Genomic DNA, 14,368 nt, shown 5'->3' on the forward strand with positions numbered 1-14,368 from the left:
TTTGTTTTGAGTTTGTTTGTGCTGAGGGCTGAAAAGAGAGGCTTTGATTGAACTAAATCTAGCTGRGCTTGGGAAAGTTCATTTGGATTTTTTGGGGMTATCTCTCTTATGGTCAATTAATCTCGGGACATTTATTATCTCTTCGACATTGAATGGATAAAGCCGAGGCATTAAAATAAAAGACAGTGTAGAAACAGATGTTGGTGTTGAAAATTAGAGAGCTTWAAAACATAATTTATTATTTTCCGTTATGGGAAAATAGTAGAACGCTGCAAGTCATTGAACTAATATAAAATGCAGAACACATTTCTTGTGTTATATTTTCATTATAAACTTTTATTTTCACCTAATCACTTTCAATTAACATACAAAATACTGCATATAAAAATACATTTGTAAACATACAGAAAAGCTTTGGTACCATTACGTGTGTGTGGTGAATATTCTAYATGATGTAGTGTGTGTGTTCTGCATTCCTGCGTGTTCTGCATTCGGTGTTCCTACATCATGTGACAAATGTATACAAATAAGCATATTTATATTTCACTGGTAGTGTATCTAACCATAGGTCAACCTCTGTGAGTGAACTCTAAGCAWGTTACAAGAAAATAAGTAACTTCTCTCAGGTATCATTTCATTGTTTCAATAATATAGATTAAAATCTCGATACCCACATTTCTAAAAAGATCTCCTACCAAACAAAAGCTTATTTTAACATTAGGCCTACTATTTGTATTTTTCATAGAACKTCATACAATACAAAAGCACTTCAAAGATATTAGATCAGTCATGGTCACAGTACACAACAACGTACTAATCTTGTACCAGGTGTGCTAAGGCAGTGATATGCTCAGATCACTTCTCATTCAGTCAGTACCTCCGTGTAAAAACATACAATTTCTTCATACCTCTCAGACATCATTCAATCTCTTATGTACTGAACCTAAATCCCTTTCTTGGAAATGTTCATGTTTTCCTAAACATTGTAAAGTGCAAAATGTATACAGAATTGTTTAAACAAAATGCTATATAAAATGTAAAAAGAAATCTCTATAAAACTTAAAACAACATTTGACACATAACCTTTACTGAATGTACAATATTCTGCTTAATTAAGGCCAAATGTATGAATMTTTTCTCTAAGTTGATTATATTCCCCCGAAATAACTTGACATAGAAAGTACACATTTGTAAAAACAAAGAACATATACCTCAGTGCAACTAGAATGTCATATCCCATTGATATTGAGAAGTATAGATGCCATAAAATGATGTGTTTCTGATTGTTTTTACTAACTAAAGTAGCCTACCCGTCTAAAAAGGTGAACTTTTTCACACAAGCAAAATGTAACAGTACATGCTCCACTTTTAGTGATAAAAAAACTGAAAGGGTTTTAGAAGCCTAATGTTTTCATCTTTATAATATAAAAATACAACACATGTAAAAGGAAAWATGACAAGACAAATCCCCATAGAAACACTGCAATAGTGACCATACTACAAGTGTATTTTAAGATCATGAATTTCCTGATGTACATTTTTATTCTTATGTGATACTGGTATTTTGTCATCTTCATTATTAAGTGAAGACTTTGAAAAGGATCCCTCTCTTCAATATGGAGTATTTTGCATTGATTAGATGAATTAAAATCATCATCAATCAACAATCATYATTGATTAAATATATGTCACTCTCTCATTGTAATTATTGATTTTCAATTGATTTTCAGCACAGAATTATTTTGAAAGTACCAGTTGTGAAATATTTGCTTAAGCAGTGGGAATTGTTTATGTTGTTCGGGTTAGCTTCTCACTGAAATCGCAACATGTTRTCTTAATCCACTAAAGCAGGGATGGCCAACTGGCGGAAGGAAATTCACTAGTGCCGGCTCTGGCTGCATTTGTAGGTAGGGATGTGTGTACGCAGACCCGCGAGCCACTGCGGACCCTCATGATAAGTTTAAAAAAATATGTGGCCCCAACCCCCATCAAAGTTCCCCATCCCCGCACTGAAGCTATTCAGGAATGTTGCTATACATTCACCAAGTTTCTTAAAGGTCTAYAGGAAGCTGTCTTCCACTTCCGGTGTTCCAGAAGATTCCAGTGGAATCAGAGCCTGGTTGGCATGGAGATCCTCSTCTTCTGGAATGGTGTCTGCCTCTGCTGTCTCCTGGGAGATGGAATCAGCCTCGTCATCCTCCAGAGCCAGAGAGCTACAGGGAATAACAACACACATGTTCCTTTACAAACCAACRTGGGATTTTACGATTTTACGTCCCATTTCAGGTGAAAACTATACAGCATTGCGCCACAAATCAAAACAATGTAAAACCTAAACTATCATATTTCTGCCAGCTTSGCTTGTCTAAGGTTTCAGTTTAAATGTCTTACAAAATCCTCAAAATGTAACACTGAGTGTACCAAGCATTATGAGCACCTGCTCTTTCCATGACAGACTGACCAGGTGAATCCAGGTGAAAGCTATGATCCCTTATTGATGTCGCCTGTTAAATCTACTTCAATCAGTGTAGATGAAGGGGAGGAGACAGGTTAAAGAAGGATTTTGAAGCCTTGAGCCATTAAGAGGGTGAATGGGCAAGACAGTGTCTTTGAATGGAGTATGGTAGTAGGTGCCAGGCGCACCGGTTTGTGTCAAGAACTGCAACRCTGCTGGATTTTTCACCCTCAACAGTTTCCTGTGTGTATCAAGAATGGTCCACCACCCAAAGGACATCCAGCCAACTTGACACAACTGTAGGAAGYAATGGAGTCAACATGGGCCAGCATCCATGTGGGATGCTTTCGACACCTTGTASAGTTCATGCCYCGACGAATTGAGGCTGTTCTAAGGAAAAATAGGGGGGTGCATKGTGCATCTCAATATTAGGAAGGTGWTCTTAATGTTTAGTACACTCAGTGTATACATGGTAAGATAAGACCGATTTTATCAAAATCCCACATATGGCTCTGTGTGTTGGTGTTGTAACTATACAAGSTCCTCTAGAGTAAATATGCCTTATCTTTCCTGCATGCTCAGCATTTGGCATACATTTGCAGTCAGTCAGTCAGTGTTTGTAGTCAGGAAGTATGTTAGACAGCCATACCTCGCGGGGCTTTCCATTGGCATGCYGTTGGCCTCGGAGAAGACTTCCTCCTGAGGCTTGGGGTCTGGAATGGGAATGATGTAGTCATTGTAGGAGGTCGTCACTTCCTCTCTATCTGCCTCCGATCTAAAGTCTCCAGTTAGAGGGCAGGGGTTGAGGTCCTGGAGGGTGTCAGGGGTGGTGGAGGGGGTGATGGCTGGGGTGGGGAAGGGGGAGGAGAGCCTGGGTTTGGTTCGGACCACGGCCGGGTGGTCACTCTTGAAGAACTCGTCGTTGACTTGGCAGTATCTCTGTACCAAAAATTATAGTCAATTAGATACATCTCAGTGATCAATGTCAGATCTGTCCATAGTCAATACACACTTAAAGGAAAACTTCACCCAAAAACTATATTTTGGTATTTGTTTCATTAGTCCATTCTTGACATAGTCCCAAAATGTTTTACTTGTCAGCAATCAGGTTTTTAAGATATGTTAACTTAAAAAATACAGAAATCATCCCTGTATGATGCATTTTGCATTTAGCAAAAAATTTGATCGTTTTCAGAGATGGATGTGGAAATACTGTTCCTACTGGTCCTCAGATGCATTGTGTAAAGGGAAAAACCCCTATATTAATAGGATACCTTTTTATAGCTGTCAGTGAGCATGTTCCCCATGGTGTGCACCAGAAAGGAGAACTCTGGCCTCTTCTCATGCTTCTCATCCCAGCACTTCTGCATGACTTCATAACTGGAGGACAGAATTACTTCCTTAGTTGAACATTTTAATTGAACATGTCACAAAAAAAAAGAAAACTGACAGAAGACATGATTAGAGAGAGGTGTTTGAGAGTGATGGTAGAGACTTACACTTCGTCTGTGGCGTGGTTAGGTTTGGCCATGCGATAGCCTCTCTTTAAGGCACTGTAGAACAGCTCATTCATAGGAAGGTCAGGGTAAGGGGTTCCTCCTGTTAAAAGATCAACCATTCAAGTATTTAAAGGCTGATCTGTTTAAGTCATGCTGAATCAGGAGTGGCCAAAAGTTCTCAAATCTCGAATGAAACAAGAATCATGCCGGATTTTGGTTTCCCACGAAAAAYATTGTTCACGCTGTTTCACGCTAAATGAACCACTTCTCAATAGGTACTCTTCTGATCACAGCAGTTCCAAAAGCATTTGTAAAAATCCCTAAATGAATTGATAATAAACCCAGACTGTAGCTAATAACAACAAAACCTCATCTGACCCTAAATAGACGCAGGATTAGACAAGCTGATCGTCTTGTCCTCTTAAGACAACTTTATTGCCTGTCTGTTTAAACACGGTATTGACAGCCTTTTGAAACCTCTATACTAACATACATTAAATAAACAAGGTCATCAAACCGCTCATGCTACTACTGATCTTTCTGAACGAATTCCAGTTAATGGGTTGTTTCGATTTAATCAAACAGTAATCTCTTCGATCTATCAGTTAATAATGAATGTTTTCCACTTCCCGTCCACGTACCAAGGGTGAAGATCTCCCAGAGCAAGATGCCGTAGGACCACACGTCACTCAGGGTGGTGTACAGGTTATGGAAGATACTCTCTGGGGCCATCCACTTCAGGGGCAGAAATGTCTGAGAGGGCCAGAATTAGAGAGAACGTTAGAATCAGCCAGGTACTTAGAGGTAGGTTACAGCAGCAGTTATGGCTTACAATTTAAGTCGGTTGAAAGTTGTAATTTATGTTGTTTAAATGGTGTTTTACTGTTATCTTTCAAACTTTGTCTTATTTTATGTGTATGTGTATGTGTATGAGTGACYCTTAGTGAGCCTGCCACTCACGCTGCCTTTGGAGATGTAGTTGGAATCGTGCATGATGTCTCTGGCTAGGCCAAAGTCACAGATCTTCACCAGTTTCCCCTCACAGATCAACACGTTCCTGGCGGCCAGGTCACGATGGACACACTGGGGAGGAGAAGGTTTTAAATCTGCAGTTGCTACATTTATTTTTGGATTTATAAATGTCTGATATATATTATGTACCCGTTGATTCTTGAAGCGTAGGACGTATATATGCCTCATGAGCTTTACTGTAATACCCAACAACAACATTGATGAAATGCTTACCACAATAACGGACAGTATCAAGTTCTGTACACACCGTGTGATCCCCATGAGAACCACCAGGTTATTTCCGAATGACAAACCATGGATTAATGGCGAGATCAAAAACGCATTACGGATGAAGATTGCGTTCTCCCATCGGGATATGCAGTCCCAGCGCCAACTGAACAGCTCCCTCAAACATGCCATCCAACGAGCCACACTAAGGTACAAGGACAAGGTGGAGGTGGAAAACAGCAACATGATTGCTAAGCAGGTCTTTCAAAAAGTCAGGAAGTTGGCAGTCTACTCTGACAAACCATCTCCACCGGCCCATGATGACCCACTCGCCTTGTCCAACAACCTCAACAACTTCTTCTCATGTAGAAAAAAGAGGAGGATGGGAAGTGCTGCTAAGGTACACAATAGTAGATTTTGGTAGACAGAAGGTGCTCTTTGGTAAAAGGGGTAAATTGGTCATCAAAAAGCAAGGASRACCAAGGCACTCTTCATATAATTAATTAAAATGCCTTGATTTGTATGGCATGTTCAATAGAAACAAAGTTTCGGCTGCATGGCCTTCGTCAGGGAGTACAAAGAAACTTCTTCTCATGTTTTGATACCCACGTTTTGATACCCACTATGATTCAGAAGCTGTGAGAACCTGCTARATGCCCTCCACTTTACTGATTCCCATGCCCCACTCTTCAGTGAGGTGGAGGTGRCGGTATACCAGCGGAAAGCTACAGTAAGTGCAAGGCCGGGCGGGATAAAGTGTTGAGTCCTAAAAGCCGGAGCTGCTGAGCTCAGCGCCATCCATAGCCTTTCACCTATCGCTATCCACTGGCACAATCCCCACCCKWTGGAAAACATCTACCATCGTGCCCATTCCTAAAAAGTCTACCTCGACTGAGTTCAACCGGCATGTTGCTCTCAAGTCACTGATCATGAAATTCTTGGAAAGACTGGTTCTTAACATCCTACTGCTACCCACCGTTCACTCCTCCCTTGATCCCTACCAGTTTGTTWCAAAGCAGGGAGAGGAAYGGATGACACGGTGGTCTGCAGCCTTCACAGGCTCCTGGAACACCTGGAGGGTATGGGGAATTACACACACATCCTGTTYGTGGGTTTCAGCTACGCCTTCAACACCATCCAACGACACACTATGATCCAGAAGCTCAGTAACCTAGACATGTCTCCCACCATCATTCGCTGGATCCACAACTGTTTCAGTGGCAGACCTCAGGCCGTCAGAATAGATAACACCCAGTCCTCTGTAAGCATCAMCAACACTGTTGTTTGTTTCTTCTGTGTTGTCATATTCGTTTTAGGTATTCCTGTGTGAGCTGTGCCAAGATTTTCCTATTGTAGGACAATAAATGGGATTCTGATTCTGATTCCGTCAGTGGTATAAATTACTTTAAAAGTACTACTTAAGTACTTTTTGGGAGTATCTGTAMTTTACTATTTATATTTTTGACWACTTTTACTTTTACTTCATTACATTCCTMAAGAAAATAATGTACTTTTTACTCCATACATTTTCCCTGACACCCAAAAGTACTAGTTACATTTTGAATGCTTAGCAGGACAGGAAAATGGTCCAATTCACACACTTATCAAGAGAACATACCTGCCATCTCTACTGGTTCTGATCTGAAGGACTCACTAAACACAAATGCTTAGTTTGTAAATTATGTCTGAGTGTTTCAAATATTTTACTGAGGCACAGTTCATATAARTAAATCAATAAAATAAAATAAATAAATTAGGCCCTAATCTATGGATTTCACATGACTGGGAAAACAGATATGCATCTGTTGGTCACAGATACCTTAAAAAAGGTAGGGGCATGGATTAGAAAACCATTCAGTATATGGTGTGACCACCACTCAACTCCTTCGCATATAGTTGATCAAGCTGTTGATTGTGGCCTGTGGAATGTTGTCCCACTCCTCTTCAATGGCTGTGCTTAGTTGCTGGATATTGGCGGGAAATGTAACATGCTACACGTCGATCCAGGGCATCCCAAACATGCTCAATGGGTGACATGTCTGATGAGTATGCAGGCCATGGAAGAACTGGGACCTTTTCCGTTTCCAGGAATTGTGTACAGATCCTTGCGACATGGGGCCGTGCATAATCATGCTAAAACACAATGCCATACACGTGGTATGCGGTTCTGAGGCCGGTTCGATGTACTGCCAATTTCTCTAAAATGAAGTTGGAGGCGACTTATGGTAGAGAAATTAACATTCAATTCTCTGGCAACAGCTTTGTTGGACATTCCTGCAGTCAGCATGCCTATTGCACGCTCCCTCAAGACTTGAGACATCTGTGGCATTGTGTTTTGTGACAAAACTGCACATTTTAAAGTGGCCTTTTATTGTCCCAGTACAATTTGCACCTGTGGAATGATCACGCTATTTCATCAGCTTCTTGATATGCAACACCTGCCAGGTGGATGGATTATCTTGGAAAAGGTGAAATGCTCACTAACAGGGATGTAAACAAATTTGTGCATMAAATTTGAGAGAAATTCGCTTTTTGTGCGTATGGAACATTTCTAGGATCTCATATTTCAGCTCATGAATTCACAGGACCAACACTTTTCATGTTGTGTTTATATTTTTGTTTAGTGTACATATCAAACTATAATTGGATATGTCATTTTGGATCAGCTGTTGCATCCATAGCTCTGTCTATTTGAGAGTGGTTACATTTCTCCAGCCCCATCTATCAGCTTTTAACCAAAACATTGGCGGGGAAGATGCTTTGTCATTGTTTCAACTGCTGATTGCCCATGTAAACAACAGGGTTACAGGAAGCCAAGGTCAGACTGGACATTAACTATTGCTGGTGAAGTACATTCTATATCCATATCTACAGCTCTGTAATTACTGTGCCTGGCTCAATAAAGGGTAAATGATAAATAAACATATATCAMTAAAGTTTAGATTCCATGTAATAAATAAAGGCTGAGTAAATAAAACAGTACATACGTTCTTGGAGGCGAGGAACTCCATGCCTTTGGCCACCTGGTAGCTGAAGCCGATGAGGTCAGTATAGCTGAGGGTGGTAGAGTCACTGATGAACGGGGCAGGGTCCATTGTGGTCTGGTCTGGAGGGAGAGCAGAGACATGGATGGCAGGGATCATTAATGAGGTATAAAAGAGAGACAATGTAAAGGTGAATAGATGTTCAGGTGATACTCATGGAGAGTATACACTGAGTGTACAAATAAAATAAAATAAAACTTTATTTGTCACATGCGCCGAATACAACAAGTGTAGACCTTACCGTGAAATGCTTACGTACAAGCCCTTTACAACAGTGCAGTTTAAGAAGAGTTATGAAAATATTTACCAAATAAACTAAAATAATAAAAGGTAACACAATAACATAACAATAACGAGGCTATATACAGGGACTACCGGTACCGAGTCAGTGTGCGGGGGTACAGGTTAGATAATTATAATTAATAATTTGTACATGTATAATTTGTACATTTACTCCTGAGGTGCTGACTTGCTGCACCCTCGACAACTACTGTGATTATTATTATTTGACCATGCTGGTMATTTATGAACATTTGAACATCTTGGCCATGTTCTGTTATAATCTCCACCCGGCACAGCCAGAAGAGGACTGGCCACCCCTCATAGCCTGGTTCCTCTCTAGGTTTCTTCCTAGGTTTTGGCCTTTCTAGGGAGTTTTTCCTAGCCACCGTGCTTCTACACCTGCATTGATTGCTGTTTGGGGTTTTAGGCTGGGTTTCTGTACAGCACTTTGAGATATCAGCTGATGTAAGAAGGGCTATATAAATACATTTGATTTGATTTGATGTAGGTAGGTGTGAAGTGACTATGCATAGATAATAAACAGCGAGTAGCAGCAGTGTACAAAACAAATGAAGGGGGGGTCAATGTAATAGTCCAGTGGCCATTTGATTCATTGTTCAGCAGTCTTATAGCTTGGGGGTAGAAGCTGTTAAGGAGCCTTTTGGTCCTAGACTTGGTGCTTGCCGTGCGGTAGCAGAAAAAACAGTCCATGACTTGGGTGACTGGAGTCTCTGACAATTTTATGGGTTTTTCTCTGACACCGCCTATTATATAGGTCCTGGGTTGCAGGAAGCTTGGGCCCAGTGATGTACTGGGCCGTACGTACTACCCTCTGTAGCGCCTTATGGCCAGATGCCGAGCATTGCCATACCAAGCCGTGATGAAACCGGTCACGATGCTCTCGATGGTGCAGCTGTAGAAGCTTTTGAGGATCTGGGCACCCATGCCAAATCTTTTCAGTCTCCTGAGGGGGAAAAGGTTTTGTTGTGCCCTCTTCATGACAGTCTTGGTGTGTTGTCGTCCACAAACAGCTCTTTTGTCTTGCTCACATTGAGGGAGAGGTTGTTGTCCTGGCACCACACTACCAGTTCTCTGACCTCCTCCCTATAGGCTGTCTCATCGTTGTCGGTGATCAGGCTTACCACTGTTGTGTCATCAGCAAACTTAATGATGGTTTTGGTCGTTTTTTGGCCACGCAGTCGTGGGTGAACAGGGAGTACAGGAGGGGACTAAGTACACACCCTGAGGGGCCCCACTGTTGAGGATTAGCGTTGCAGACTTGTTGCTGCCTACCCTTACCAGCTGGGGGCGGCCTGTCAGGAAGTCCAGGATCCAGTTGCAGAGGGAGGTGTTTAGTCCCAGGGTCCTTAGCTTAGTGATGAGCTCTGTGGGCACTATGGTGTTGAACGCTGAGCTGTAGTCATTAAACAGCATTCTCACATAGGTGTTCCTTTGGTCCAGCTGGGAAAGGGCAGTGTGGAGTGYGATTGAGATTGCGTCATCTGTGGATCTGTTGCGGTGGTATGCGAATTGGAGTGGGTYTAGGGTATCCGGGAGGATGCTGTTGATGTGAGCCATGACCAGCCTTTCAAAGCACTTCATGGCTACCGATGTGAGTGCTACGGGCGGTAATTATTTAGGCAGGTTACCTTCACTTCCTTGGGCACAAGGAAGTGCTTGAAACATGTAGGTATTACAGACTCAGTCAGTGAGAGGTTGAAAATGTCAGTGAAGACACTTGCCAGTTGGTCCGCGCATGCTTTGAGTACAGGTCCTGATAATCCATCTGGCACCGCGGCTTTGTGAATGTTGACATGTTTAAAGGTCTTGCTCACATCGGCTACCGAGAGCGTTATCACACAGTCATCCAGGACAGCTCGTGCATGCTTCAATGTTGCTTGCCTCGAAGCGAACATTAAAGGCATTTAGCTCGTCTGGTAGGCTCGCATCACTGGGCAGCTCGCGTCTGGGTTTCCCTTTGTAGTCTGTAATAGTTTTCAAGCCCTGCCACATCGGATGAGTGTCAGAGCCGGTGTAGTAGGATTCAATCTTAATCCTGTATTGACACTTTGCTTGTTTGATAGTTCGTCTGAGGGCATWGCGGGATTTCTTATAAGCGTCCGGATTAGTGTCCACTCCTTGAAAGYGGCAGCTCTTGCCTTTAGCTCGATGTGGATGTTGCCTGTAATCCATGGCTTCTGGTTGGAATATGTACGTACGGTCACTGTGGGGACGACGTCGTCGATGCACTTATTGATGACGCCGATGACTGAGGTGGTATACTCCTCAATGCCATTGGATGAATCCCTGTTTTCCGGGAGAGCAGTATATCCTTCTTGTCGGACTCGTTAAAGGAAAAAGATTCTTCCAGTTCGTGGTGAGAAATCCCAGTTCTGATGTCCAGAGGTTATTTTCTTGTCATAAGAGACGGTAGCAGCAACATTATGTACAAAATAAGTTAAAAAAATAAGTTACAAACAACGCAAAGACGAACAAAATAAAATAATTGGTTACGGGCATGTAAAACGTCAGCCATCCTTTTCGGCGYCATTTTAACACCTGCTCTTTCTTTGACGGCTGACCAGGTGAATCCAGGTGAAAGCTATGATCACTTATTGATGTCATACACAATCCATGTTTCAGTTRTCTCAAGGCTTAAAGATCCTTCTTTAACCTGTCTCCTCCCCTTCATCTACACTGATTGAAGTGGATTTAACAAGTGACATCAATAAGGGATCATCATTTTTCACCTGGATTCATCTGGTCAGTCTAGGTCATGGAAGGAGCAGGTGTCCTTAGTGTTTTGTGCACCCAGTGTACATAGAGGCTCTGTAGGTCAAATAAACAATTTAACTGTCCTTAACCCATCCTCCTGCGCTTTCTCTTCTCATGTGCTTCCCATATGTTTGACATATAACAGACCTAAAATATACAAAGTATACAGTACGCTTGAGCTATGTTTATGGCTCTGTATTTCTTGGACTCTATACCTTGTTCCTGGTAATGGTCGTGCTGATAGGGAGACTCATAGGGAGAAGGCTGGATGTCAGCGTATTTGATGGTGTCTTTCAGCTCCTGCATGGGGACGTACACTGTGGGCTCGTCCTTACTCATGTCCATGTAACCACCATCACACTCACTGCCAAATGACACGTAGCTGCCAAGATATTTGGGACACATTAGGGTAAAGTATAATAAAAAATAAAAAACACATGGCCATCTCTATGTCTGTATGGCCTCATTTTGTAATTGAATGTCTACAGATGTAGGATCTACATTTGAGGTAGTTTGCTACAGCAGGAATAACCCTGCAGCAGCAGGAAATGCAAATGATTATGTGGATTATAATGAATGGACATTTTTGTGGTTGATACATTTGTTGTAAGGGAAAAWCAAGTCTGAAATATCRAAGTGGAAATGACAAACTTCAGAAGCCTTTTTAAAGCTCAAATACACAACACGTTTACATTTCCTGCCTTGCAGAAAAGTTMTCCTGCAACAGGGTGATCAAATTAAGATCCTACATATGTACACTACCGTTCAAAAGTTTGGGGTCACTTAGAAATGTCCTTGTTTTTGAAGGAAAAGCACATTTTTTGTCCATTAAAATAACATCAAATTGATCAGAAATACAGTGTAGACATTGTTAATGTTGTAAATGACTATTGTAGCTGGAAACGGCTGATTTTTWATGGAATATCTACATAGGCGTACAGAGGCCCATTATTAGAAACCATCACTCCTATGTTCCAATGGCACGTTGTGTTAGCTAATCCAAGTTYATAATTGTAAAAGGCTAATTGGTCWTTAGAAAACCTTTATGCAATTATGTTAGCACAGCTGAAAACTGTGCGCTGATTAAAGAAGCAATAAAACTTGCCTTCTTTAGAGTATCTGGAGCATCAGCATTTGTGGGTTCAATTACAGGCTCAAAATGGCCAGAAACAAAGAACTTTCTTCTGAAACTCGTCAGCCTATTCTTGTTCTGAGAAATTAAGGCTATTCCATGCGAGAAMATGCCAAGAAACTGAAGATCTCGTACAAAGCTGTGTACTGTCTAGAAGGCCACCATCCCGGAGTCACCTCTTCACTGATGATGTTGAGACTGGTGTTTTGTACTTGTCCTCTTGCTCAGTTGTGCACCGGAGGCTCCCACTCCTCTTTCTATTCTGGTTAGAGCCAGTACAGAGCATTGTACGAGATCTTCAGTTTCTTGGTAATTTCTCTCATGGAATAGCCTTMATTTCTCAGAACAAGAAYAGAAAGAAAGTTCTTTGTTTATGGCCATTTTGAGAATATATTYGAACCCACAAAAGCTAATGCTCCAGATACTYAACTAGTCTAAAGAAGGCCTATGTAGATATTCCATTAAAAATCWGCCGTTTCCAGCTACAATAATAAYTTACAACATTAACAATGTCTACACTGTATTTCTGATCAATTTGATGTTATTTTAATCGGCAAAAAATGTGCTTGTCGTTCAAAACCAAGGATATTTCTAAGTGACTCCAAACTTTTGAATGGTCGTGTATGTCTTTTTCTACCATTCATATGTGGTTGTACTTGATCCACGCACTGGCCAATATAACCTCTTCTTTATCTTCCAAATGAAGACCTGAGTGAACCCCCAGATGAGGAGGTAGCTCTCACCCTTTCCTCTGGCTGAGAGGKGTGCTCCCTCCAGAGATGCGGCAGCCAGAGTCCTCCTGGTTCTTCTCAAGGTAGTACTGCAGGAACGTGTGCTTGTTCTTGTGTAAGTAGTCCACCAGGTCTCCATAGCGACAGTACTCTGTCACCAGGTAGAGAGGGCCTGAGAGATTGGGTGCCACAAAAGACACATTTTTATCTTCATCGGGGAAGAATTTGTGTGAACTATTGTATTACTCATACAATTACATAGTTAGTAAAAAGAAAAGTTTGTAACTATGATGTTATAGTCTCCGTGGGCAGATGGATTGCCTCCCACATTTAACAATGTTCCAGCATACAGTGCCTTGCAAAAGTATTCACCCCCCTTTGTGTTTTTCATATTTTGTTGCATTACAACCTGTAATTTATATAGATTTTTATTTGGATTTCATGTAATGGACATACACAAAATAGTCCAACTTGGTGAAGTGAAATTATTATTAAAAAAATTCTCCCAAAAATTAAACAAGAAAAACACGGAAAAGTGGTGCGTGCATATCTATTCACCCCCTTTGCTATGAAGCCCCTAAATAAGATCTGGTACAACCAATTACCTTCAGAAGTCACATAATTAGTTAAATAAAGTCCACCTGTGTGCAATCTAAGTGTCACATGATCTGTCACACGATCTCGGTATATATACACCTGTTCTGAAAAGCACCAGAGTTTGCAACACCACTCAGCAAGGGGCACCACCAAGCAAGCGGCACCATGAAGACCAAGGAGCTCTCCAAACAGGTCAGGGACAAAGTTGTGGAGAAGTACAGATCAGGGTTGGATTATATAAAAAATATCAGAAACGTTGAACATCCCACGGAGCACCATTAAATCCATTATTAAAAAATGGAAAGAATATGGCACCACAACAAACCTGCCAAGAGATGGCCGCCCACCAAAACTCACGGACCAGGCAAGGAGGGCATTTATTAAAGAGGMAACAAAGAGACCAAAGATAACCCCGGAGCTGCAAAGCTCCACAGTGGAGATTGGAGTATCTGYCCATAGKACCACTTCAAGCCATACACTCCACAGAGCTGGGCTTTATGGAAGAGTGACCAGAAAAAAATAAGCAAACATGTTTGGTGTTCGCCAAAAGGCATGTGGGAGACACCCCAAACATATGGAAGAAGGTACTCTGGTCAGATGAGACTAAAATTGAG

General features: G+C 41.5%; 1 protein-coding gene across 3 annotated transcripts in view; it reads right to left on the bottom strand.

Annotated features, from left to right (window-relative positions):
• Positions 1-312: 312 nt before the first annotated feature.
• Positions 313-14,368, bottom strand: part of LOC111965401 (platelet-derived growth factor receptor beta) — a 49,471-nt gene continuing 35,415 nt past the window's right edge. For all 3 annotated transcript variants that reach the window (XM_023989591.1, XM_023989590.1, XM_023989592.2), the window contains 9 exons: positions 13,170-13,329; positions 11,510-11,676; positions 8,181-8,299; positions 4,915-5,037; positions 4,596-4,707; positions 3,955-4,054; positions 3,730-3,835; positions 3,105-3,394; positions 313-2,213 (listed from right to left, as the gene is read on the bottom strand). In XM_023989591.1, coding sequence (XP_023845359.1) covers positions 2,060-2,213; positions 3,105-3,394; positions 3,730-3,835; positions 3,955-4,054; positions 4,596-4,707; positions 4,915-5,037; positions 8,181-8,299; positions 11,510-11,676; positions 13,170-13,329 — 1,331 coding nt within the window. In that variant the 3' untranslated portion in view covers positions 313-2,059. The remainder of the gene's footprint in view (positions 2,214-3,104; positions 3,395-3,729; positions 3,836-3,954; positions 4,055-4,595; positions 4,708-4,914; positions 5,038-8,180; positions 8,300-11,509; positions 11,677-13,169; positions 13,330-14,368) is intronic.

Source organism: Salvelinus sp. IW2-2015, linkage group LG6.1 (assembly GCF_002910315.2).
Source record: "Salvelinus sp. IW2-2015 linkage group LG6.1, ASM291031v2, whole genome shotgun sequence".
Lineage (NCBI taxonomy): Eukaryota > Metazoa > Chordata > Actinopteri > Salmoniformes > Salmonidae > Salvelinus > Salvelinus sp. IW2-2015.